The following is a 26,898-nucleotide window of genomic DNA, read 5'->3' on the forward strand; positions in this document are numbered from 1 at the left end:
TTGTGCCTGGCTTTTAGGTTCAGAAGCATCTGTGCCTACATCTCTATCTAACACGGTTTCACTTTCTTGGCCTGCATCAGAAGGAATCCCAGGAAAGCCCAAAGTCCAGTTTGACTCTTGGCTGTTGTGACTGCTTCTGAACTATAACACAATATCTGCTTTGAGCTGAGTTATCTGAGTCCACACTGCCATATATTCCAGTTCAAAGCAGATAATGTGGGATTTTATTCAGCTGTGTGGAAGGGGCCTGAAGTTGAGTTGGGACTTACACTTGAAACTATGCCTTCACATTACAATGACCAAACTCATCTTTTGCATTTTTCTGTAGGCTGGAACTCAGATAAGCCTGGCAGACTTGTCACTTTCAAATGAGACTTCTACTTTGTGGTATAATTTGCTCGCTTACAAGCAGATTCATGGCAAAAAGAAGCCAAAGGAAGATCCTGTGTTTGTACCAAACAGTGAATCATCTGACTCCTTGGACTTGGTGAGCAATGTATGACAATGCCTGGGGAGAAATCTAGGAATAGTAGGAGTTTAGGTAGTGATTGTCATAACTCTAGGGTCTATATTTTTGGTCCATCCTGCTGCCTTTAGTGGCCAACTGCCATATAACCCAAGGTTCACATCAAAAAGAAGCAGTGTTAACATTTCCTGTGGATAAACTACTAAGGTCATGACTAGAAGGCAAGATTATAACCATTCTTCGTAGGATCATTAGCTTTCCCGATGCAGAATATATTTCTTTTTTTTCTTTTTCATGGAAGAACATTTGAAATGCAACTTGCCCTGCTCATTTACTGTTCTTTGACACTTATTTCAAAAATAAATAGGGAGGTTGGATTAGGTAGTATCCTGATCTGTGTGCAGTAGAGAACAAGAGTAGCAGTACATATGAAAAAGATCTTGGAGTACTCATGAACAACAAGTTAAACATGAGCCGACAATGTGATGCTGCAGCTAAAAAAGCCAATGGGATTTTGGCCTACATAAATAGGATTATAGCATCTAGATCCAGGGAAGTCATGCTACCCGTCTTTTCTGCCTTGGTCAGACTACACCTGGAATACTGTGTCCTACTTCTTGGCTGGGGGTTGGACTGGATGGCCCACAAGGTCTCTTCCAACTCTATGATTCTATGATTCTAAGAGTACACTTGACCTATTTTGTGAGGCCTGTCCTACCTGACTGATGTTTGTAAAGGTATATGCACGTAAAACGGTACATATATCAAATTATAACTGTCATATGTAAACTACAAAGGCCTTCATCCTTAAGAATGTATGAATGTAGATATTTATGATCTTACACCGATGTGTGAAATGTCCAAAATAGTCAAAGTGGGCTCTACAGGTGATCAATGAGGGGCACTTGTTGGGAAAGGGATGTGATTTCCACAGGAATACATGAAATCTTGAAGGGTAACATGGAAATATTATGTCAGCTATGTGTTTGAATAAGCCCTGAGTATCTGATGATATTACACTGCTCATAGGAATGTGCCCCTAAAGATGTTTTCAAACTCAATAATTTGAATTTGAAAAATTAATATAATGAAATAGATAATGACTTTCTTGTTTAGCCAGGTTTTGTCAGTATCCACAACTGTTGATGGCTCAGGTTATACATTATAATATACAGTATATAATAGTGACAGAGATATCTCTCCAATGTCTCTGCTAGGATGCTGTGTCAGCACTACTAGAAAGAACATCAGCTGAGCTGCAGGCTGTAGAACAAGAATTGGCAAAGGAGGAAGAGGAGGAAGAGGAAGAGGAGGAGGAAGAAGAAGAAAAGGATGCACAAGACCTCCAGAATGTTGAGGAAGACTGGTTAGCTGAAATCTGTTTGTTTTTTTTTAATTCAGATTGTTTTTTTGAAAACACTATTTAACCCAAAAGGCATGAAACAAAGCGGGCCATGGCAAGAAACTATTTCTTGCCATCTGCTGCTTGTCCAAACCAAAATATTTTTTATCCATTTGGACATATTGGAGAATAAGTGCATTTGCTTTACATGCTGTTTTCCCTCCAGCAGCATCCCCACTGCTGGAAAGAAAGGTTGTTGTTGCTGTTGTTTTAAAGAAAATTAAAATAACAATTTGTTTCTTTGCTAGAGCTGCAGCAAGAAGAATAATGAATGATCTAATGTGTTATTCATATATTCACTTCTGCACACACAAACACCCATTGTGGTCTGGGGGCATGTCAGCACTGGGAAAAGTCTTCCAAATGTCCATGAGCGGAAAAGCTTACCCTGATGAGGGTAAGAGGCAATGCATATTTAGAAGGCTTCCCTTTTGCAGACATGCCCTCAAAGCATGAACTTTTTGCATTCAGCCTTGTGTTGCCCACAATAAATATAAGGTCGATGTAATGAATCTTTCGTTACACTTGTAATCCAAGATGAGTTCATTGTTTTGTTTGAGATCCAATGTAAAAAGACATTAGTGATGCAGTGTTTTTTCCCCTGGAAATTCACCATCTTCTGGGAGAATGAGAAGCTTTACCTAATCATATTGAGAACACAATATAAATTAACCTTACTTGCTAGTGTAGATTAATAATCCAGAAGGGAAAACATAAGCTTGCATCACTCCATTTGAATAATTTGGCTGCTAAACGTGCTATGTGATGTCTTTAAAAAAGTATATTACTCAGAGTTATGGTCCACAACCAATGCCAGTCTATAAGCCATTGGTTGCCAGTCTGCAGTGAATTTCCGAGCGATTATTCTAATAATATAAAGAAATAGCACCAATATAGTGCTGGACCCTGGCACAGTTTTGGGAGGGGAGATATTGGTCTGCCACATCAAGTAGCTTATGAAGTACTATTTTAGGAGGGCGGATTTATAACTGAATTTAATTTTTTTTGAGCAAATGACAAATGTAATGGATCATCCTATTGAATCATGAAAGCATTTTACTGAAATTCAAATCTGCTTCTGGCCAAGATAATGTGTTGACGATAATGCTTCTTTTATAGAAAGTTCATATCCAAAATTTGCCCGTTTTTTTCTTGTCTTTGGGCTTTCTCAGTTCAAGGGGTTAGTTTGGGTTCCTTTATTGTCACAGGCTAGGAATACATGCAGAGGCATCCAATGCCATTGTGACAGAGGAGGAGGGTGCTGTTAAAAATGCAGAGGAAATTGGAGATGCAGATTCCTCTACTGAATTGGTGGAGACAGAAGAAATCAAGGACGAGGAGGACAGCAGTTGTACACATGTGGATCCCAATGAAGAAATTGCAGCATTGCCGACACTGGTGAGTAATTCAGATGAAGAAAATATCCTAAATATGACTCTGGCATCTTTTCACTGTTTCTGGACCATTAGTAGTGTGTTAAAGTGAAGAACCTGACATCATGAGAAACTCATTTTTGTAATATTTTCACTATATAATGTCACTTTAGCGTTTAGCCTCCTCATGTGCTTTCAAACACATTCTTTACTGTATACTAAAATGATATCTTTTGCTTTGATATATTGTAAAGGAGATAAGCAAAAAAAACCCACCCTTAAATCCATAAGAGATGTATTCTACTTGCTAGTTAACATTTAATGTTTATTTGTTAGATTATTCATGTATAATAATGAATCTATTAAATATTTAGTAGGTTATTTAATGTTGAAGCTGTACTTGCATCCATGTATGGCTTACTTTTTTGGTTTAGCAATTGTTTATGAAGTTTTAATAACAAGAACTGTGTTTTTCAAGGCAGTGCTAGAAATGTTTGTTTGTGTATGTGTTAGAATAGATGGATCACTTTTTTCCCAGATGGTAGATTTTGCGCATGTTCATCCTTAGATATGTTCTGAGACATTCCCGCAGGGTTTTTTTGAATTTGAAACCATGGGAAAATTCGTGTTTAAATATAAATCTGGAGTATGTTTTCCTCCTAAAATATTCATTTCTAAAATTGCATCTTAAAATATGCATTTTGCAGATGTATGGGCACATTTTTTTTAGTTGAGAAGTGTATTCCAGAAAAATGCAAAGTCTAAATAAGACTTGCATCCTGAATTAGGGCTCTATCATATTGCCCAATTATAGCACTATGATTCCACTTTCAAGTACTATTGGCAACATCCTGTGAAATCCTAGAGTTTGTAGCTTGGTGAGGCACTAGAGCACTCTGACTGAGAATTATAAACTGTTGTTCCAGTTGTTGTGTGCCTTCAAGTAATTTCTGATGTATAACAACTTTAAGGAGAACTATCCATGGGATTTTCTTTGCAAGATTTGCTCAGAGAGGATTTGTCTTTGTCGTCTTCTTCTTTGGACACTGAGAGAGTATGACTTGCCCAAACCCTCAAGCCACTACATCACACTGGCTCTCCAGAATTATAAATAACAATCCCTAAACTTCCAGTTCCTGGATTCCATAGATTGGAATCATATCAATATATATGTGCGATATGAAATGACCCTTAGTTTGAGAAGTATTAGGTCAATTTGCTTCAAAATGCAGGCAAAATTAAATCCTCAATTGTCTTGTGTTTATGTCTTCTTGTCCTGAGCATGACCTGTTGTTCTTCTGGATGACCTGCTCATCCTTGTCCTTCTTCCCACCTGCTCTGTTCCTCCGTCTCTTTTCCTATTATTATTTTACTTTCCATATAATCAAAATGAGTGCCTATTAGGTAGCAGAGTATTATTTCATTTGACATCACAGTTTCCGTAGGGAAAAAAACAAACAAAATAGATTAAGACATTCTCAATTGATATAGTGCCTCTTTTGTAATAATTCGCAAAGCCATTCATTTTATAGTGTTCGACAGGCCATTTTTATTTATAGGCTGTGTGTGTGAACATAAAAGAGGAAAAAAGAAGACTCTTTGACAGAACAGTAGGATACCGTAAAGAGGTTTAGAAGTTTGATTCAACAATTTGATTAGTTTTGCCAGTTCTTCTAAGTATGTTTTGGTGTATGCGTATGTGTTACAGAATGGTAGAGCATACGATTTGCATTTTACAAGTCTTCAGTCTACAGTATTTCCAGGTATGAAATCCATGCGAACTGCTGTCAGTCAGTGTAGGATCTTGGAACTGAGTAGACCACAACAGCAGATGTATGTTTTGTCAAATGCTATATTAGTTTTAGGTAAAGGCAAAGGTTTCCCCTGACGTTAAGTCCAGTCATGTCTGACTCTGGGGGTTGGTGTTCATCTCCATTTCTAAGCAGAAGAGCCGGCCTTGTCCGTAGATACCTCCAAGGTCATGTTACCTTCCCACCGGAGCGGTACCCATTGATCTACTCACATTGGCATGTTTTCGAACTGCTAGGTTGGCAGAAGCTGGAGCAACAGCGGGCGCTCACTCCGCTCCCGGGATTTGAACCTGGGACCTTTCGATCTGCAAGTTCAGCAGCTCAGTGCTTTAACACACTTCGCCACCGGGGCTCCTGTATATTAGTTTTACACGTCTTCATAACCATAAACAGGATGGTTTTTTGCCATAGAGTTAATTAAAAACCTTTATTTATTTAAAATGGGATTTTTATTTATTTGAAAATCAACTCCATATTTCAGTATAATGTGGAGATGGCAAATGGTTATTCATGAAGATCTACACACCCTTCAGATTGGTAAACGTGAGGTGCTTTGTCTCGTAAGTTGTACAGGTGTTACCATTTAAGAATCGCATCCTCTTGAGGAGCAGAGCACGCCTCTGTTTTTACTATATGACAAGACAAATGCATTTGGATCCCTTGTCTTTGGTTTGATCTTCACTAATTTGTGTCAAGATGGTACAAAGAACAAGCACAGTTAATTGGTTTTTGTATTAAATGAGAACAATTCATTATGTGCTCAACAGGTTGATAAGGAGACAAACACAGATGAGAGGACCGAGAGTGTGGCTGTGCGGCCCAAGGACAGAACCAGCCTAAAGTCTCAACAGCATCCTTTTGTCAGGAACAGCATGATCGTGCGTTCACAAACCTTCTCTCCAGGAGAGCGGAACCAGTACATCTGCAGGGTAAGATAAAGAGGGTTCTCCATGAGGTCCTATTAAGTAAGGACTCATTTAATTTCTTTGGCAATGGCATATTACTGGCACGGAGCCATATCCGGAGTAGGCAGTGTCCATCTGTCAGCTGTTAAACTGTGAGAAATTCACACTTGTGGAATACATGTGGAAGCTCACAATCCTTTCACAGTATATTGTTTGGATATTGAAACTCGCATTTTCATATCGAACTGAAATAAACTTTACTGTGTTGACATTCTGTGCCTCTCCTCCAATCTTGTGCCCATATACATAGCACATCTACATTGACTACTTATTATGGAAGGGATGTATAAGCAGCTCTGTGGCAACCAAACACCATAGATCAGCTCAGGTAGCCCAGAGACATGGAATGGCACTTCCTGCCACTTCCGTTCTCCATGTTGCAGCAGACTCCACCCACTATATGGGTCTTGTTGGTCAGCCATTACTTGCAGTAATTTCTCCCCTCTCCCTCAGTTGTCCCGCTGTTGTGCTGACCAAATCACTGCAGGCCAACCAGTAGAGCCCATATTGCAGCCGAAAACCACTACAACATGGATGATGGAACTGTCTACTGGTGCAATACTACATTGATTGCTGATGGCTGGTCAGGACCCCCTCACACCTTTGCAGCAGCTGGGAGGAGTGACTGTGGGAACCATCCCGGGTGTTGTAATACAGCAGCCCATGGTTGTGGCTGATAACGATGTAAATGGGGAAGTGGATCATGGGAGCTCAGGGCCTGCGAGCCAACATGAGATTTAAGTCCTGAAAACGATTAGTCTGTATCTCCAGCCGTTAGTGAAGGTCACATTCCAGAGAAGTGTGGAGATAGTACAGAGGAGTTGTTCTTTGGGGAAACTAGTTTAGAGTATGAAATCCCAGGTGGAGATAATAATGAGTTGCAAGATAATGAGCTGGTTAATAGGAGACTTAGTGTTAGTAAACTTTGCACTGCTCAACAGAATCTCCGAAGGTGACAGCGCTTGTTACAGAAGAGACCTGTATCAGGCAGTCTTATGAAAAAACATGATTTCATGTGTATATTAGAGAGGCCGGGGGTTTTGCCAGCCAGTCTGGTCAACATGGAGAAACAGCTTATCAAGTCTTAGTCAAGCCTGTTAAGGAACTTGTAGTTCCTTGTCTTTGTTCATGTTTCTTACTTCCAAGTTTGAAGGATAGTTCCCGGAATTTTTGTATGAAACTGCATTTTTCTGGTTTTCTTGTATTCCTGTGCTGGATGTTTTATTGCCTTGGGATTTTGGATTACTCTTGTACCTTGAACCTCATGGACTATCTTATGTGTATAGACGTTGGAATTTTTTCGTATTTTTCCTGATGTGCTTTTTATATAACCTTTAATAAACTGCTTTGATGATTTAACTTGGACTGGAGTGCGGTGGTTAGGTCCAGAGGTGTTTACTGGCCTGGAGTGCTACACTAGGGCTGATTCAGCTTACGCCACACCAGATCAGCCCTAGGACAGTGGGTCAGTGTAAATCTACCCAGACAGTAAGTCATGGTGCAGTCTATAAGAATTACTACTGAATAGACATGCTATAGCTAATGTCTGCTGGTACTGTTTGCTGGAGACATAAAATTTGGTTTGATGTATATTTGAATTAAAAATAAATCTTAGTTGTTGTGAGACAAATGATCTTACCCAATCTTACTAGATGTCCAATTTATACTATTAAGTGTTTGATTTTAAATGTTTCAGTGGTATGCTTTCCTTTTGACATTCCTTTCTGTGATCTAACTTGTCTCTTCAAAATTTCTTAAGGGGGGGTGTCATTTGGACTAGGTCAAAAGCCTTCTCCGCTGAAAATAAGGTTGATCTGGAACAATTAATGTATAATGATAAAAAAATGTCTGAATGTGTATCAGCCTTTCCCCTCTGACAGCTATAACTCACTGGGACATTTTCCTATCCGGCTTAAAATTTGACCGACTGCTTTTAGATGTCATCCAAGTTGCAGTGCTGAGTCGCAAATAGAAAGTCTAAGTTTTTTACAGAGGATCAGTAGAAGTTTAAAAAATCAATTGAGGTGGGGAGGCATAATTTATCTGGAAATCATAATAATTACTTCTGAACTTCTGTTAAAACGGCAGCATCCAGCAAAAGATGGAGGCTCTGTGACTTATTGGAGTATCATGATGGACACTGCAAAATTTGACAGTTGTCTTGTTTGTCATCTGAGTTGCAGTGGTGGCCAGTGCTGTGCTAAGGCTTTTAAGGCAGGAAGAAAAGTAGAAAATCAAGGCTTCTGAGCTTTAAAAAGGGCAAGGAAACCAGAGAGGATGCTTGGTGATGCTGCTGGAAAGATTCCTGAAGTTTAAAAAGTTTAGGGAGTGGAACAAGAGGCTCCATGGACCCATTTCGAGTGTTAAATAAAGACCTGGGCAAAGGCAGGTACACTTCAGTTGTTACTAAATCTATTTTGGCTGTTCTAATTGCACCGTCTGCCTCTAGATGATTTCAGATTGTTTTAGTATTCTTTGCATTGTTCATTCTCCATCTTACTTATTCTTTTGTGAAATAGTGCAGTGGGAAGCCAGCGTCTGTTTCCATTTGTACCCCCTCAAATGCACAAGTGAAATTTAAGCACTAACATATGCCCATTACCATTGATGATCACTTAACAGTTCACTTCCTGTGGTAGGAAAATGAATGTCTCTTTGGGGAAAGAGAAGCCGAGATCACACAGCTATTTTTCAAATGCTAGGTACGTCGGCATATCTTTAGGCACGGAGCTCGTTAATTATTGAAAGTGCTGTGGTATAATTCTTGTAAATAATGTTGTTTAATATGCCTTCCAGAAGAATTGAGGTGGTTTATCTTTTTTCCAAATTTTTAATATGACATTTTTGTTCTATAAATGCAAAGCACTCTTTCAACAATGCTGTGTCTTGCCCATTCCTTTTGGAGACCATTCTAAGGCAGATTTTCAGCGTGGAAAGTGTGAATTTGTCAGTAATAGCTGGCTGAGGTTTGGAGGAAGGCGTAAATAGCCCATCAGAGTTGCCCATTCCAGATTTGTTGTATTGTCTCATTTGAAAATATAATTATGTGGTAGTGGCTATGAACACAGTGCTGCATTTCCTAAGTGAAAGTACCAAAGTGATGCACAGAAAAGTGTTTAATTTTTAAGGTGTATGTTTTCCCCTTGATTTTTTATGTTTAAATTGGTGATGTTGCTCTGTAGCATTTATTGTTTTTGTGTGTGTGCCTTCAAGTCATTTCTTGCATGTGGCAACCCTATGGTGAACCTGCCAGAGAGTTTCCTTGTAAAGATTTTTTTCAGAGTGGGGATTACCATTGTTTCCTCTGAGGCTGAAAGTGTGACTTCCCAAGGTCATCCAGTGGGTTCTTACAGCTGAATGTGAAGTTGAACATTGGTCATATTCTAATCATAGGACCTCATTACAAAGGCCCATGGAATCACCACCCATTGTGGCAAATCCATGGGCTCCCAGCAGGGGGCATGGAAAACCCATCACTCCACGACCCGCATTGCCCGCCTTACTATTACCCCATCTCAAGGGGGGAAGTGTTGCCGCCCGCTTCCGTCCATTGCTGGCAAGGCAATATGGGAAGGCTCCCATGTTGTAGCTACAACGGCACATACACCACTCCCTCTCCTCTTTCGGCATGGAGCCCAGCTGACAGTCCCTGTGCATCATCTAATTTATTATTTATTTTATTTATTTATGGTACTTTTACCCCCCTTTCTCAACCCTGGAGGAGACTCAAGGCGGCTTTACAACATGGCAACAATTCAATGCCTTTAAAAACAGAATACAAAAACAACCATTTAAAAAGTGAGCATTAAAATACAATTAAAATTTAACTCTGGACAAGAGAGTAAATCACATGACCCATAGGCATAGTCCGGGCCATTCCATTAGTCAATTCCATATCTTTATATCTATTACTGCACCAAATTTCTGAAGGCTTGGTCAAAGAGCCATGTCTTCAGTTTTTTGCAGAAGATCAGGAGGGAGGGGGCTGATGTAATCTCCCTGGGAAGGGAGTTCCAGAGCCGAGGGGCCACCGCCGAGAAGACCCTGTCTCTCTTCCCCGCCAGTCACACCTGCGAAGAGAGTGTGACCGGGAGCAGGGCCTCCCCAGATGATCTTAGACTCCGAGATGGTTCATAGAGGGAGATATGTTTGGACAGGTAAACTGGGCCAGAACTGTTTAGAGCTTTATAGGCTAAAGCCAGCACTTTGAATTGTGCACAATAGCAAACTGGCCACCAGTGGAGCTGGCGCAACAGGGGCGTTGTGTGCTGAAAGTGGAGAGGAAGCGGCATACAACAAGTAGATTGGCTTGTCTGATGAGGTAGATACACATTGCTTGCTCCATACAAATATGGCTGTAGTTCTTATTAAATCCGTGCAGCCTTAAAAGGCTATTGAAAAGAACTTTTCTATAGAGTAGTAATGATGTTCTGTCACACTATCCAATGTCAACAATTGTTACTTTAGCCACTGATAAAACAGGCTTTCCTTTGAAGAGCCAGACAAAGGCTTACCTTCAGCAAGTGACAGATGTTCATGCTTTGAAACGAGAAGGCAAGGAAGCAGTTGGTGGTGTCTGTGCGAGTACCGTGGAATCATTTTCATAATGAATTATGGACAATTGATCTGTGGCTTTCTAACAACTTTGCTTTGATGAATAGCGTGCGAGAGAGAGTATGGTCCATTGCCAAAACTACATACAGTTGGTTACTCTTGGCAACTTTAATGTTAATGCTTGTCTGTTTCTGATCCAGCCACCTCATATTATAAATCTTCTCTGTTCCTTGCCTTGACAGTTGAATCGAAGTGATAGTGACAGCTCAACATTGGCCAAAAAGTCTCTCTTTGTGAGAAATGCCACAGAGCGGAGGAGCTTGAGAGTTAAAAGGGTATGTGCTGTTTGACCGTTTGCTCACTTTTTTGCCATTCTTTCCCATTGTTCAGCAGATTTAAAAATATGAAAAAGCTATGCATCCAGAAAAAAGCTTCATCCCTGAAATGTTCTGTCTGAAATGCTAGACTTCCAAGTGACAGAGGGTTTTGTATAAAAAGAAGTATAATCTAATCCTATTGCTTGTGTGCATTTTTAAATGTGAAAATGAATTCACCCCTGTTCTGTAGTTCTTTAAAGCTAGATCTTGGAAAATATAGGATGTTGCTTTAGAATATTGGTGTTAGCACTAATGTTGGCATATTAGCATTAGATTGCTAACATAAATTGATCAGTCTCTTGAGAAAAATAATAAAAATGAGTAACCAGTTCCTTAGAAGTTATTTCAAATGATTGAAACCTGTAAAAATTAAAGCAGCAGGAAACTTTAGTCATTACTCAATAATCAGGTCCCAATGAAAATAACAGAATTTTATATTGTTGCTGGATAGTTTTAGGAACTGGGAGTGGGGGTAATTTAACTAATTTTGAAGGTCAGCCACTGAATTATACTACACAACAAAATCTGAATTTTTTTTTCAGTTCCTGGTTTGAAAGTGTTATTTCCTGTTTAATTATGCAGTACTTACTTTGAAAGTAGTTGTTCTACTCCAGAAACTTAGTTTTTGTGGCTGCCAAAAACTATGTTGACTTGTTTGTGACTCTATGAGATATTCCTTGAAAAACTATAGCAAAATGTGCTGCAGGATGTCCCTCCCGCAAAATGTTTTTGCAATTTAATAAACTTTTTTTCCATGTTTTAATGATAGAACCAATTAGGAAATAATAGTTATAACTCAATTTAAGCAAAAATTGTGTTTCATAGTGCTATTTATTTCCAGGCTGAGGTTGAATATTTACTTTATCTCTCCTTTCCAAGTCCAAGTTCTGGAAACTTTTTTCTGTGACCAGAAAAGGCTTGCATCTGTATATAAATTCCACTTCTTTTTTGCATCCCACAATTGAAGAATGAGTTACTAATATAACCAGAATTCATCATGACACTGAAACTTTGAGAAAAGTAGTTTGTTTCAGAATATGATTATCACATGCAAGCTGCTTTCAATCTTTGGTTTCAAATCCTGGCTTGTTTTGAAACCACAGTTCAAACTAACCAGTTTTTTTTTTTTTTTGGAATAACAATATACAGGCAAGTGTGTTCACTTTAAAAATGGAAACAGAAGCTTTTTATCTCTTCTGGAATAAATAAAGACAAGAAGGGAACATGTAAATGGAAGGCTCACTTTGATTTATCTTCTTTCAGGAAGCCATAGTTCACCATTATATCTGATGCAAATCTATGACAATATGTGGTGCTTAGAATTTTCTATCTGGAAAACCATGGACAGAAGTACTGTAGAAGTTACAAGACAGACATTGGATGCAATCCGGCATCCCTTCAGTTTAACATACATGGAGACAGGCACTACCCCCATGGAAAATGGCACATAGTGCAAAACATATCAGTGATTAGATGGTATTGCATTATAAGCAATATAGAATACACAGTTTCAATGCACAACCACAGTATGCAAAGAGAAAGCATAGAGAACCATGTTGCCATTACATCTCTACTTCTGATCACATCCATTGCACAATGGTGACTTTTTTGACCTCAAAGTCTTAGTGCAACTGGATACCTGCCACAGAATGGAAAATCCCAGATATTGCTAAGTAGATGTAAAATGATTGGTAGAAGCCCCAGTTTACTGGGGAGAGTTGTCAAGAGAGTATTTAAATGTCTTACTGATGTTTTTTGCCTGTATCTATCCCATTCAGCTCAAACATGCTTCCCCCTCTCCATGACATCTGTTCTAGACTTTGTTTGTTAAGTGTACATATTGTACAATGACATACAAATATGTAAAAAAAAATCTGGCATTAGGGGCATAAATAATAGGATCCAGAATGGGTAGAAGCTGCTCAGTGCTAGAACAATGGTCACATATGGAGCGTGCACTTCACAAAGGTATCCCAGGCAAAGAATGTCAGGAGTAGAAAGCAGACTCTATAGAACCCTGAATCCAGACCTCATCCTACACATCCTGTTTTCCCTAAATGTGAAAAATACCTATCTGGGATCCTTAAATGAATGTGGGTTTTGCAGGAAAAAAACAACGTCAATGGAAGGGGTGAAAAGACACATGAGCCCGATTGCTTATCTTCTGCAAATGGTACCCATTCCTGCTCTGTAGTTCTTTGACAGCAGCGGATATTCCTAGGCCTGTCAGCGATCAAACATCTAGCTGTGCCTAATTTCTCATTAGAAATTAGTCATAGTTTGTTTAGGTCCTTGTGATTCTTCAAAAATCAAATATCGATTTATAGTGCACCTAAGTATTCAGAATTTAAGGAGCATAGGTAACACTATATAACACGACTTTTCTTCCTGGGTTATAAATGTCATTTTCTAATTAGTTCTATCATAAAAACATGGTAAAAGTTTATTAAACTGTCTGCACAAAGGTTAAAAATGGTAGCCACAAAAACAGAAGTTTCTGGAGTAACTACTTTTGAAGTAAGTACCGCACAATTCAACAGGAAAAAACACTTTCAAACCAGAAACAGATTTTTTTTCCAGGTATTGTTTTTTATGGGGACAGTATTGGGAGGATATACATTTGCATCCTAAATCTGTAATAGAAAGTGTTTTTTAATAGAACATGTTGTTGAATTAGTTCTTAACTGACAATGAATGATTTTTGTCTTTTAAAAAACTCAACTTATTAGGCAAACTTCACAAATAGTCCAGTTTGAGAAATCTAAGTAAAGAGTAGTGATCCTGTAGCATTTAGCAGAGTTACAACTTTATTTAAGTAAATCCTACATATCTGCAAACATGGTGTGTACAAATATTTTATATGTATGCACACACAAAAATAATTTGAGATTATTCAGGTAAGTACATTAACAGAACCTAGTGATGTTTTCATTCATATTCTGTTCTACTTTATTTGATTTTTTCCCCAAAACATTCTTAAATACCATAGCCTGCTTGCCAGCCCAGTATGCGGCGAGCGACTCGGGAGCACCTTGTCCGCACCTCTCTTGACTTGGAGCTGGATCTCCAGGCTTCTCGGACACGGCAGAGTCGCCTGGATGATGAGCTACAGATGCTTCGCGATCTTAAGCAGAGGCTCGAGGAGATGAAAGCCAGGGGAAAGACCGAGCTTCCTCCCTGTGTTTTAGAGGATGAAAGATTCCAAAAGCTCTTGAAACAAGCTGAAAAACAGGTACAAACATCAAACCACACTTCTCTATATGAAAGAGGAGGACCCATGTGAAATGACAGTGTCTACATGATTTTAAAATGTGCAGTCTTGAAGTTGCATGTGTTCAAATTAGGTTGAAATGCTTAGCATCTGGACTTCAGAGATATAGTATCTGTAGGTCATTTAGATTTGTAAAGCTTTCTTTTCATCTTTGTAACTACAGATGAACTAATCCAAGATGTTGTTAGCTCATTTTTAATATTTGACGTTTATAACATCCTCAGATCATTCCATTTACTGCAATATGGGATGAATTTGTTTCATCTTGTCTTAAAGTCTTCTCTCTATAAGTTCAGGTGTCTCCTGTGTGCTTGTATATAAGAGTTAATCACTTTCCTTTTATTACTATTCCCATGCCTTTCATTATTTTGTAACCTCTCATCTCACCAGCAGCTTTTCCCAGTTATTTTTCTTCCTAAATGTGAAGCGTAGCTGGGGAACCTCTGACTCTTCCAATGTTGTTGAGCTCCAGATTGCATCAGCCCTGTCTATATGGAGTAAGGCTCTGGCAGTAGTAGTTCATCTATATTTGGAGGGCAGCGGTTCCTCACCTCTCGGGTTCATAAACGTTTTCAAATAAAGAAAATGGTTCAATTGAGTTTAAAACCCAATTGCACATTGTATGGCAGAAAACGATGGACACATTATTTTCCCATACTGTTTCCCTGTTCTGTGCAGGAAGAAATCTTTCCTGTGAAAAATGAGTGTGCTACAGTCATGGCTACAGCATAATAGTAGTAGTAGTAGTAGTAGTAGTAGTAGTAGTAGTAGTAATAATTTATATCCTGCCACCATCTCCCCAAAGGGACTTGGGACGGCTCACAAAAGCACTCCAAAGTGCCGCACACATAAAATACACACTACATAAGCATATAAAACGATAACATAAATTTACACAACGCTTTCACCTAAAAAGGTCACATAATAAAATTTAAAATTCCATAAAATGCAGCAGTACCTGCGGATAAAAATTGTTGTCTTTAAATATCAATCTAAAGTACCAGAGTGAAGCAATCACTAAGTCCTCAAATCTAACCACTAAAATTCTAATCAAGGTCAAAAGCCTGTTTTTAAAAAACATGTTTTCAGATTAGATCAGAGAACCTAAAGCATGGGGGCTAGCCTAATCTCTCTAGGGAGGGAATTCCAGAGCCGGGGGGCCACCACCGACAAGGCCCTCTCTCTTGTCCTCACCAACCGTGTTTGGGATGGAGGTGGGACTGAAAGAAGGGCCTCCCCCACAGATCTCAGAGCCCGTACTGGTTCATAGAAGGAGATGTGGTCACAAAGATAGGTTGGACCCAAAGCGTATAGAGATTTATAGATAATAACCTGCAGTTTGAGTTGGGCCCGGAAACTTGTCGGCAGTCAGTGGAGCTGTTTTAATAGGAGTGTAGTATGCTCCCTAAAGCTAGCCCCAGTTAGTAATCTGGCTGCTGAAACTGCAGCTTCTGAGCCATCTTCAAAAGCAGTTAAGTAATGAAGTAACCTTTCCTAGTCCAACTATTCCCTGGCCTAGTGGAAACTTCATTTACAATGGCTCTCCTTCACCCATGCAGCTGTTGCCTAGTAAAGTAGGTTGTGGTGAGAGTTGTGGTCATGGCAATAGCAGCAATTGTGAAGACAGAACAAATATAAATGGGTAAATATAGGTATTTGTTTTGTATTTATGATTACTGCTTGGTCATGATTATTACACTGTTGTCATGATCATAGCTCCTGCCCTATGGCAAACCTAATTGATTAGGAATGAGCTCTGAGATCCATTCTGCCTCTGACTGAAGGGCAGATGAATGTCTTTTCCATCAGATCTGGAAAGGACGAGGTTTCAGATCAGGAGAGGTTAGTTAGCTAACTACAGTCTAACTACTCCATATCCACAGGTTCTGCATCTATAGAAGCTGGACATTCTTTTAATCAAAAGATTAATCTTGATTTTGCCCGTGACAGCATTTTCCTATGTCATTGCATCTAATTGGATTTGAGCATCCATGTATTTTCTTATCCATTGAGTTTGGTAACCAAACTCCAGCAGATAAAAAGAATCCCAATACAGTGAAACCTTGACTTCAGTGGTTCCCAATCTGTGGGCTGCGGCCCACTGGTGCACTTCGAGACCTAAAATAAGGTACGCAAGACATGCAGGGAAAATCAGCTCTAGATTATTAAATATGGTTTCTGTGAGTGAGCAGATGGCGACTACTGGATGGCATATGTTCTGTATCAGAAACTAGGGCTGATGTGGTCTATCCAATGCAATTTTGTGAATCAACATCCTTAATAACCAAACCGAATCTAAAGTTGACTAAAAACTGATTTGTAACCTTTTTGGCACTAATGTTTGAGAGTGGTGCCTTGTCAAAGTGGTCCCCGGTCAGGTAGTCCCCAGTCAAAGTGGTCCCTGGTCAAAAAAAGGTTGGGAACCACTGATTTAATTTGTTTGATGACCAAGTTCTTAACTAAAAAAACCTCTTATCTCAAAGCAATTTTTCAATTGAAATGAATTAAAATCCCATCTCCCAACCGCCCATTCATTTTTGTTACATGTTTTTAAATAGGAAAATGTACTTTATAAATAACAAATAATGTGTAAATGCACATTTACATGGAACAACAAAAAAGAAAGGTCAACTTCAAAATGGTAGAAGCCTAAAGTTGTGGCAAGCAAGCACAAAGTAAAGAGGCAGAAGCATCATTTTCTTCATATTGTCCTCATCCCAGCCTCCCTCCCTGTCTTGCTGTCCCTTCCTCTCTCTCTTCATGAAGCCAAACATACCAGGAATCAAAACCATACAAAATCAATTAACCCAAGCTCCTCAAACTGGACAAGAGCAATGCAGACGGCAATCTCCCAAAGCGGACGAGAGAACAATGCAAAGAGGCTGCCCCCTGAAGCCCTAAAAACCTGTACTCTCACGCAAGCACTCCCTCTGGTGCTAACTCATAACACAAAACACTGCTGTTATGTCAAAGCGAAACCCAGGCTGAGCAACAGCTCTTAACTCAAAACACCCTTAAGTTGGGATACTCTTAAGTAGAAGTTGAGTCCCCCATTTGGGGTGAGAAAAGTGGTATACAGGTGAAGTATAAATAAATAAGTTTCACTGTATACTTAATGAAGTAGCTGATAAATAATTCCACTCAATAGTTATGAAATAAATGTAACTATGACTTTTAATTGAATAGCTTTATATTATATTAATATTAATATTTCTACTACTGCTCAAGAATTAGCTGACTCACTGTGTCTTATTTTTGAAAACAGTGCAGTGTCCTGAATCTTCAAAAGCTTTCAGGTGTCATTCTCTGCAGTTGCAGTATTTTTTTTCCGTGAAGCAAAACTACGCCTGCCGTAAAAAATACTGCTTCCATTAAAATGTAAAAGTCAATAGCCACTTTAAGGCTTTTAGTATAGTAATGTAAACAGTTACGACAGGCACTAAGATAGCAGTACCTTTATTAACACAACGGGAAGGCATTTAATAAAACTAATGAACATCACAGGCAGTAGATAAATGGAAGATAATTTAGGTTATTTGAGGTATTAGACACCCTTAATTGCCACAAGTGTTTTCAAGCACTTGGCTGAACATTGCCTGATTATAAAATCCAAGGCATACCTGTTTCTTAATTCATCCCAAAAATCTGCATAAATGAAATGCTGGCTATGCAAAAAGTACTGGAGAAATCAGGATCTTGAGGCTCAGCATCTCACTTGAAACTGTCTTAGTTTATCTGCCAGCCTCTAGTACACAATGTTTTTATGCCAATAGAGCTTCCTTCTGAGCTGCAGACTTCTGGTGTGCAAACACTGGCACATAGATTAAAATCCCTTTAAATGCTTTGCCAAAAATTATGGAGTCCTTTTTATGCCCCCAGCAGCTTGATGAAATCAACTGCAAGATGTGTTAGTTATGATGCCAGTGTGTCTTTTTTTCTTATTTGTGCTGAAGGCATTTTGCAAGGTGTTCTTTCTCAGATTCCTTTGAGCCTCTCTCATACTGTCAATTACTGCATGTTAGCTATAGTTTTGTTCCCTCGCCAGGCTGAACAATCAAAGGAGGAAAAGAAAAGGGGTTTAAGTGCGGAAAAATTGATGAGGAAAGCTTCGAAGGATGTGTGTCGGTTGCGAGAGCAGAGTCAGAAAGTGCCGCTGCAGGTGCAGTCATTCAGGTAGGGAGAATTTGAATCCCTTGAGGGTTTAGAAAATCTGTGATAATATTTAAGCTGGCCTTTTCATCTTAATATACATCTTTCTGGAGCTCATCAGTGCTTTTTTGGATAATGGAATTTAATAAAAAGAACTTTTTTTAAGTTCAAGGTAAGTTTTACCATTTAGTGCTTTAGGAGAATTAGAATGAGAAAGCAAATGAATGATAATCACCCAGGAATGTGATGTTCTTAGGGTGGTAGAAAATGCTTTTATTGCCTGCAATAAATCCTCACCCAAGTTTCGTACCTTTTTAAGAGCATAGGAACAGTCATGCTGAATCAGACAAAGGTCTATGTAGTTCAGTATTCTATTCCCAGAAGGACCTTTGCACATCACACAGTTATCACACTATGATTCCACTTTAAATGCCATCTTGTGGAATAGTGTGGGGTTCTCAGTTTGGATAGACGTCCTGGAGGAACTTTCTGGCAAAGATTTATAAGTATTCTTCCCTAAACCTAAACTTATATGCAACACAGGTTGAACATCCCATATCCGGAAATTTGAAATCGGTACTGTTTCATTATCCGGGCGGAGGCCAAAAGGGGGCCTAGATCAGTGATTCTCAATCTGTGAGTCCCCGGGTGTTTTGGCCTACAACTCCCAGTTTACCAGCTGTTAGGATTTCTGGGATCATCATAATCATCATTAAATGTTCACTAATAGTTTAACAATTTCAACAATATTTTCTTTTTGTGTGTCTTATGTTTTTTTCAGGGAGAAGATTGCATACTTCACAAGAGCAAAGATCAGCATCCCATCTCTGCCAGCTGATGATGTCTAATTTTGTTTTCTACCACAATATGTTTTCTACTTGTTCATCTGTTCTTTTTTAAAAGATTACCATTTTTATAGTTCTAGTTTTTTTAAAAATGTTCTCTTTTACATCGAACTGCAGGTATTTGTCTGTAAAACTAAACTCCACAATACAGTGTGCTTGTATGCATGCACACATAACATGTCTTAAAGACAGGGAAAGCCCTTCTCTTTTCTGCCTACTTTAATCTTTCATTACCAGAAAACCAAAGTAGTATTTTTCTGGTATTCCAATGCTAATTTTGTACAGTTGTATGTATTACGGATATGCTACTATTTTGTAAAGATGGATCTAAGGAACAAAGGCAGTACCTTATGTGTATATCCTGTTGAACTGCACTGCGTCGAGAAATATTACGTTCAGCAGGAAGTTTCATTTCTCCCTTCTTTTTTTTCACAAGAGCAGACTGTGAAAATGGCTGTTAGGCCATGCAATATTTTTGTACAAAGTGTGTTGGGGTTTTCTTTTTTAAACAAAGCTAGCTAGCAACAAACTCAAGTCTTCTTCCAAAACAGCAAGGCTGCCTCATGCAAACAGGTGCTGTTTAGATTTCTGTCTCGTACATTGGAACTTTGTACTCGGAACCCATTTTTCTTTTCTTATGTCTTGTTACAAGAGGCATGGGATACTAGCTGAAGGAGTATAACTTTGTGAATGTATTGGATTTGGGGCTCTGTTGAGGTTATCGAGTCTCCTTGCGTTTAAACTCTGAAAGAGGCAGTGAGGGACTAACCCTGAAATGTGTTTAAACTGAAACTACCCAAAGGCAGCTGTTTTCTGAAATTACACTCAGGTTCACACCCAAAGTACTCAAACCTGAGTCGTCAAATACTGAAATACAAAGCTAGCGTATTAATATAGCATTGTATATTGAGTACCGCAGCTAGTAGCCTGTAGGAGAATCAGTTTTATAGAGCCCATACGAACCCATGCAGTTTTCAGAGGAATAGTACTTAGACTGATGAATTTCCTAAGAACCAAATATCTATTGTTAATATAGAAATCCCTTCCGAGAAAATCCCAAGATTTGGAGCACTTAAAATGACGTATGAATAGGATAAAGATTGAAAAGTAGAATAAAGAATAAAGTAAATGATGTAGGTCAGTTCCTAAATTAATTGTGGCACAGTATCTCTGAAGTTTCTTTAAACAGAATTTGTGTTGACGAAAAGTAAAAGACGATATGAATGTGTTTGTCAGAATTTGAATTGGAAACGAAATGTTCTGTATCCTTAGCATGTAATAGAGGTTGAACTGAGTGTTATCTGGCAGTAAGTAGCTGATTAGATCTGATGTCATCATAATGGGACTTATGGGACAAAGCAGTCATCACTTTGCCATTAGATTAACTGCCTTTGCAATGTTACAAGAGAAACTTGGCAACCCAGATCTAGGCGCTTGATGGCTAAGAGAGCCTCGGAGATCCAGAAGTGGTGGGCAAAATTCGCTAAATTGTGGCTGCATTCAATATGGTATACATTTATAGGATCACTCAACAATCTTTCCACATATTATGTATAGTGGCATCATGCGAGTTGGTGGAACAATTTTGGAGCCTTTTGATGAGCACAAGAAGTTATCCTGTCTTCTTTCGTATGTGATACATATCTACAAATACGTATTACATGTGAAATCCAGCAAGAAAACAAAGAGTTGAGCTCCTTGAACACTGTCCACTATGCAACGTATCAAATGTTGGCATATTGTATTTTATTTTCTGAGAATGTTAATAGACTTCTTGAAAGATTAGACGACTATAACAAGAATGTGTTGATTGCCATCTTTAGAATTGTGCCTTAAATTTGTTTTTTCTAAATCTCTCCCAAGTGTTCTCTTATTATGCACACGTCTGTATTACTGTTCAGGTCCTTTAAGCATTATAACAAATCTTGAGATAGTTAACTAACTGAGATTTCATGGAGTCCACCTTATTGTTCTATCCATGTTTTAGAAGTGATTTAGACACATGCATACTTTCATTTTGCTGAGGTCAATCTCTAAAAGCTAAAGTTTCAAGATTATTTAATATAGAGATGAAGGTTGACCGTTTCAACTTCTCAGTTTGACAATATTAATATGTTTGTAGAATTATGTATAGAGTTGTACCTTGCGATTTATTTATTTTCAGTCTTATTTATGTACTTCTTAATATAGTTCAGTTCTGTTCATTTAATGATTGCGGGTGAAAAAAAAGCTTCTGTGAGAAATGTATGCAGCTGTGTTTGCAGATAGACACACAGTCAATGAAATTCAGAGGAGACTAGAAAGGATTCTTTGGTTGCTTATTTATAAAATAAGAGAACTCTTCCATGCATTAATACATTCTCTCACAGAGACCACAGTAATATCAATTCATGTTTAGGAGTACATTTTGAATACAAGTGGTTTGGCTGTTCTACTCATCCAGTTTTTTTGTGTGTCAGGTGCGACTTGAGAAACTGCAAGTTGTTTCTGGTGTGAGAGAATTGGCCGTCTGCAAGGATGTTGCCCAGGGGACGCCCGTATATTTTGATGTTTTACCATCCTTGTGGGAGGCTTCTCTCATGTCCCTGCATGGGGAGCTGGAGCTGACAGAGGGAGCTCATCCACACTCTCCCTGGATTCGAACCAGCAGCCTAAACGTCAGCAACTCAACCCTCAGGTCAGCAGTCCTGCTGACACAAGTGTATAATCCACTGCGCCATCAGGGGCTCCTATTCATCCAGTTTATTTGTGTTTATTATACAACGGTGATGCAGCATCCTTGGAAAATGCAAATATGGGCAAATGACAGTCAAGTTTCATGCATACAGATATAACATTTATCATTGGTTTTAGCCTTCACAAGATTGAACAAAAAGTATAAATGTAATAATCCTCATATTTTCTCTATCAGTATGTTAGTACAGTTCTGTATATCAAATCCTAAGTATTACAGGTACAAGACAATATTATTATTTAGCCAAATGAACAAAGTATAGTAAACTGTTTATAGGCTGAAAATCAAATCAATGCTTTTTATCTAATTTTTACATTTTAAGTATAAAATGCTCAGGACTGAACTAAATATTTAATCAGGTTATATTACAAATGTCTTTCTATCCTAATACTGTCTTGTTAATGTACACATGTACATCACCTAGATCAACTTTCATCTCTGCACTTTTCATTTGTTTCAGTGATTTGGAAAAAAATACAGTTTTTTTTTTAACAAATCTTCCTTGCTTATGAGTGTTCTGTTTTTCACAGAAGTCGATGTGGCTTGTTCACAGTAAGTTTCGCACATTGAAAAGGTTGACCAATTTTATTAAGATTTATGCTGTGATATCGGTGGACGCTTAATCAATATTATTAATGGGTTGCTGTGAGTTTTCCGGACTGTATGGCCGTGTTCCAGAAGGAGAGAATGCTTCTGGAACATGGCGATACAGCCAGGAAATTTCACAGCAACCCAGTGATTCCAGCCATGAAAGCCATTGACAACACAATATTATTAATAACAATTAATTCTTCATTGAAGGTACATACATACACATAGATGGATATACGGCTACATGAATGTGTGAGAACAATACTTTCTGATCATCACAACTTAAAACTGGATTGTAGTCTCAAGGAGTGCCTTGTGTGATTCTAAAATCCAGGAATATTGTAGTCATACCATTTTCCTAAGTGCATAATTAAACAGAGAAATTTAGAACTAGTCTTGAAAGGGATGAATGTGAATAATATTCCTCGTCCTTCTCATTTCTCTGAATGTGAAGATGATTGCATTCAAGTCTTAAGTTCCTGGAAGCAGTTCAGCCACTTTTCCAACATAAACAATTAATGGAGGTCTTTTGAAACAGTCAATAATATCTTTGAACTGCTATTTTCACAAATCAAGTGATCACAGACGTCTAGATACCACAATAGATCTGCATGGACTTATTTGCATTTGGGATTAATTTACTCTCAAATTTTACACTTTTTATATTTAGCAGTAAATACTTCAGTATTAAAATGTTTCATCAAATAGTACACACTTTTGAAGTTTTCGTATGTCGATATGACTTTGTCCTCCTTAAAATATTCATCTGTGGCTGCACTGTGAGTTTCAATGGCATAAATGCAAGATACTAACAGATTGAAGCATTACATTAAATAAACTTAAGAGGAACAGACTGAACAGTAAAGCAGGAACGTACTAAAGTAACCAAAAAATTGTGTGTTCTTACACTTACATCTGGCAGAAATCTTTGGGTAGCCTTGTTACAAATATCTATAACATAATATACTTTAGGAAATGGTAAAAGATGTTGTTTTGTTGCCCCACCTTTATGCAATTATTCATGTGTCGCAGATGATAAAATTCTTTAGATTTTAAAAGAATGTTCAATTCTTGAGGCCAAGAAAAACAAAAAAGATCTAAATTCTTAAGGAACTCACCTTCCATTCCCTATTTGAACACATACATGCCTTTCCGTGGGAATTTAGGCTATTTCAGCTTTGCAGCATATTAAACCCCATAGCTATAATTTCCTGGCAAAATACTAGAAAAGGTTCATCAGCTACACAGGCAGAAGTGTAAAAGCATTAGCATTAAATTAAAAACTCATTACATGTAGAGATTTTGTTAGGAGTGAATATGGGATTATTAGTACAACTGCCTGTAAACAGATACTTACAGTATATTATATTGATTTTCAACTTTGTTTTGCCAAATAAAATGAGTCTATTATTTATTTGTTGGTTCCCTTTAGAAATACTTTGCAAACAAAAAAAAAATGACAAGCCTTTGTTCATAAATAGTCCATTTTCCACAGAAGTTAAAGCACAAACATTAATGTTTATCTATGTATAGATAACAGTATTTAATCCCATACATGCATAACTTTTTAAAATGTAGTACAACACATATTTCTGCAAAAGTAGGTCTCCTTGAATTCAATGAGCTCAGTAAGTGGACATAGGATTACAACCGTAGAGTGTAATTGAACAACTAAATTGGGCAATATGAGGCTATTTAAATTAAGTAATAATAAATTGCATTTCCATGGAGCACATGGGTAATTCAGATTCGTCTAGCTGTAAACAAACAAGGGGACTACCTTCATAACTTAACACAAATGCAGTATTTCCCAGATTTTAGGATGCATGTTGTGATCATGCATGCTAAAAACTCTAATATTCACATATAAGAAAAGCACTGATTCTTTACATCAGCAATGTTTAACATGAATTTCATAGGATTGTTTGGCCACGATCTTAGATTTTTAAGATGCAGAAACTAAAGTAATCCAGATGGAGAGAAAAAAAACAAGTTGCCATTTTTCATACGTTAAGATGATTTTACTAGTTCTTCCATAGGTGATAGCACTGAAATCTTCAAAATGCCAGTACTGCAAGATAATTCATGTCTCAAATTTTAAAGATGACTTGTCTATTTGCATGAAACTTTTTTTGTCACAGAAACCTAAAACCACAATGTTCCCCATACCTTTGGACTTGCAGAAGTACAGTGGCCGTGGAAATCAGTTACTAGAATTATTGGTGTGTAATATGAGGACTCATATTCCATTTTTCTGATGTCTTACATGAACTTTGGTTTTGTTTTGTTTGTGCATTTTTGCTGAAGTAGGCAGAACTGGATAGTGGCTATTTTCTACAGTCGGTCATTTGAATCTCCTGTTGTGAAGCCAGCATTCTCAGCTTTGTAATAAAGGAGGGTTAAACACTGCTCTTCAAATAAACAGCACAGGAAGAAAGTTTTTAAAAAACTACGTGTAATGAATCGGCCAGGGAACAAAGAGTCCTTTGAATCTTAATTGGAACAAGGCTCTGGCTGGTGTTTTTAAGTGTCTGAAAAAGAAGCCCTTCTATCTCACTTAGATGCGTAAGCTTTTGGGTCTGTTGTCTCTTTCCAAGCGTTGACAGGGCACTCGCACTTCTGGCGCTGTATAATGGACCAACGATGATTGAGTGTCAGTGGAACAAACGGCACAAATTAAGAGCGAGCCTCCTAAGACGAGACAGAACCCAGCAAACCAGCCTACAAAGAGCGCTTCCCCAAAGTCCCACCTGGGCACGATGTCAGGAATGCTTTCATCCCAAAACTCCTGCACTGTTGTGTGAGCAACCCAAGAGACTGGGACTATGGCTGTGACTCCTGATACCCAGAAGATGATTCCTCCCAAGAACAGGAACCTCCTCTTCAAACGCTGTTGCTGTTCACCAATCTTCAGGCAGTCCAGTCCGAGACCTGAGAGCAAAAGGCCTGAAAGTCCTAATCCGTCGGAAGTAAACATCAGAATCCTAGAAATTTTGAGCTCGGGGGGTAAAGCCAAAAAAGAGTCAAATTCCTTGCACTGCATTCCACCTTCTTCTTGGAAGACACAGGCTTGCCAGAGTCCCATTGTCCAGATCTCCAGCTCATTCAGTTCCAAGTTGAGACTCTTCCACAGAGGTAGATAGGTCGTGAGGCAGGATAGCACCCACCCCAACAAACACAATAAAATTCCAGCTAACTGCAATGTAGTTCGGGACATTAACGCCATTCTAAATAATGAAATCGCCGGAATGGAAAGTCTTTTGGTCACCTCTATAAGAATTGCTACCTTATATGGCAGCTGCAGCTCTGGGGATCTTTAGCTCTTTGCTTCCTGGGATATAAGCTTTAGGTATTAACCCTTTCAAAGCTCTGAAATGCGTTTTTGTTCTTCCTGAATATAGCATTACTTGTAAAGGACGAAGGACTCTGCTTAACCATGAGTTAGGTTCTGTGATAAGGATTTGATCTGTTACCTTCCAATTTGCTTGGTAAAATTATATCCCAATGCCTGATGATTACAAGTCTAAGGATGAACAAAGAACGCTCTATGACCCCTCACCCTTAAAAAAAACAATAGAAATCTTTGTGCTTCTATACGGATTAATTAGATTTTAAGTGGTGATAAAAAAAACCCAGCTCCGTCTGCAACAGGACTTCATTGTAATGGCTAAATTTGAGATTTCAGGGTTGCAAATCAAGGCCTTGTAAAGAAAGGTATACTGTTTTCCTATAATCTGTATCATTAGACTTCCTCAGTAGATGTATATGTACACCCAAAGGCTTATCCTTCATTCTCTTCGTCTTTCAGCACTACATGGAAGATTGCAAAAGAGCCTTTTCATGTGTTTTTATACAAGATTAGTTTTAAATAGGTTTTGTAATGTGCCTGACCTTTTTAGAGTACAGTGAAGTAGGAGTGAAAGAAGTATTTTCATCAAACAGTCCTGAAGAATCCACTGTTGGTGACAGGACCTTTTGAACAGTCAATTGTGGATCCTTTAACCATCCTGTATATAGATGAGCGGTTCCCAACATTTTATGAGCCGTGACCCCATTTTATAGAGACAAGTGACCCGCGACCCCGATACATTAAAAATAGGCTTTTTCTAGGATACATGAAAACACACTGAAAATAGATTTTTCAATATCATATACCCACAAAAAATCTGGAATGCTGTGATTTTTTTCTCTTTTAAATTTTTTCATAGCTCACCACTTCTGGCAAACCCACCAAAAAAACCTTTGTGACACCCGTTTTGGGTTGGGAACTAAGGATACAGATTAATAACAACCAAACTTCTGCTTAAGGCCATGTTACATAGCTTTGCACATCCAGAGAAATAGGATTTTCTGTGCTTGG

The 26,898-nt window shown here is 38.4% G+C and overlaps 2 protein-coding genes across 2 annotated transcripts in view; one reads left to right on the top strand and one right to left on the bottom strand.

Moving 5' to 3' along the window:
• The window catches only part of wwc2 (WW and C2 domain containing 2), a 186,220-nt gene extending 163,777 nt beyond the window's left edge, over window positions 1–22,443 (top strand). The window contains exons 16-23 of the mRNA XM_008111832.3: window positions 329–487; window positions 1,684–1,832; window positions 3,077–3,266; window positions 5,820–5,981; window positions 10,814–10,906; window positions 13,938–14,180; window positions 18,265–18,392; window positions 19,150–22,443. Of these exons, the coding sequence (XP_008110039.2) occupies window positions 329–487; window positions 1,684–1,832; window positions 3,077–3,266; window positions 5,820–5,981; window positions 10,814–10,906; window positions 13,938–14,180; window positions 18,265–18,392; window positions 19,150–19,216 (1,191 nt within the window). The 3' untranslated portion in view covers window positions 19,217–22,443. The remainder of the gene's footprint in view (window positions 1–328; window positions 488–1,683; window positions 1,833–3,076; window positions 3,267–5,819; window positions 5,982–10,813; window positions 10,907–13,937; window positions 14,181–18,264; window positions 18,393–19,149) is intronic.
• On the bottom strand, window positions 21,941–25,926 carry LOC100560583 (putative claudin-24). The gene has a single exon (XM_016994060.2). It carries the CDS (start codon window positions 25,762–25,764, stop codon window positions 25,096–25,098), a length of 669 nt encoding a protein of 222 aa, XP_016849549.1. The 5' UTR covers window positions 25,765–25,926; the 3' UTR covers window positions 21,941–25,095.
• Window positions 25,927–26,898: the final 972 nt, after the last annotated feature.

This window comes from Anolis carolinensis, chromosome 5 (assembly GCF_035594765.1).
Source record: "Anolis carolinensis isolate JA03-04 chromosome 5, rAnoCar3.1.pri, whole genome shotgun sequence".
Taxonomy (NCBI): domain Eukaryota; kingdom Metazoa; phylum Chordata; class Lepidosauria; order Squamata; family Dactyloidae; genus Anolis; species Anolis carolinensis.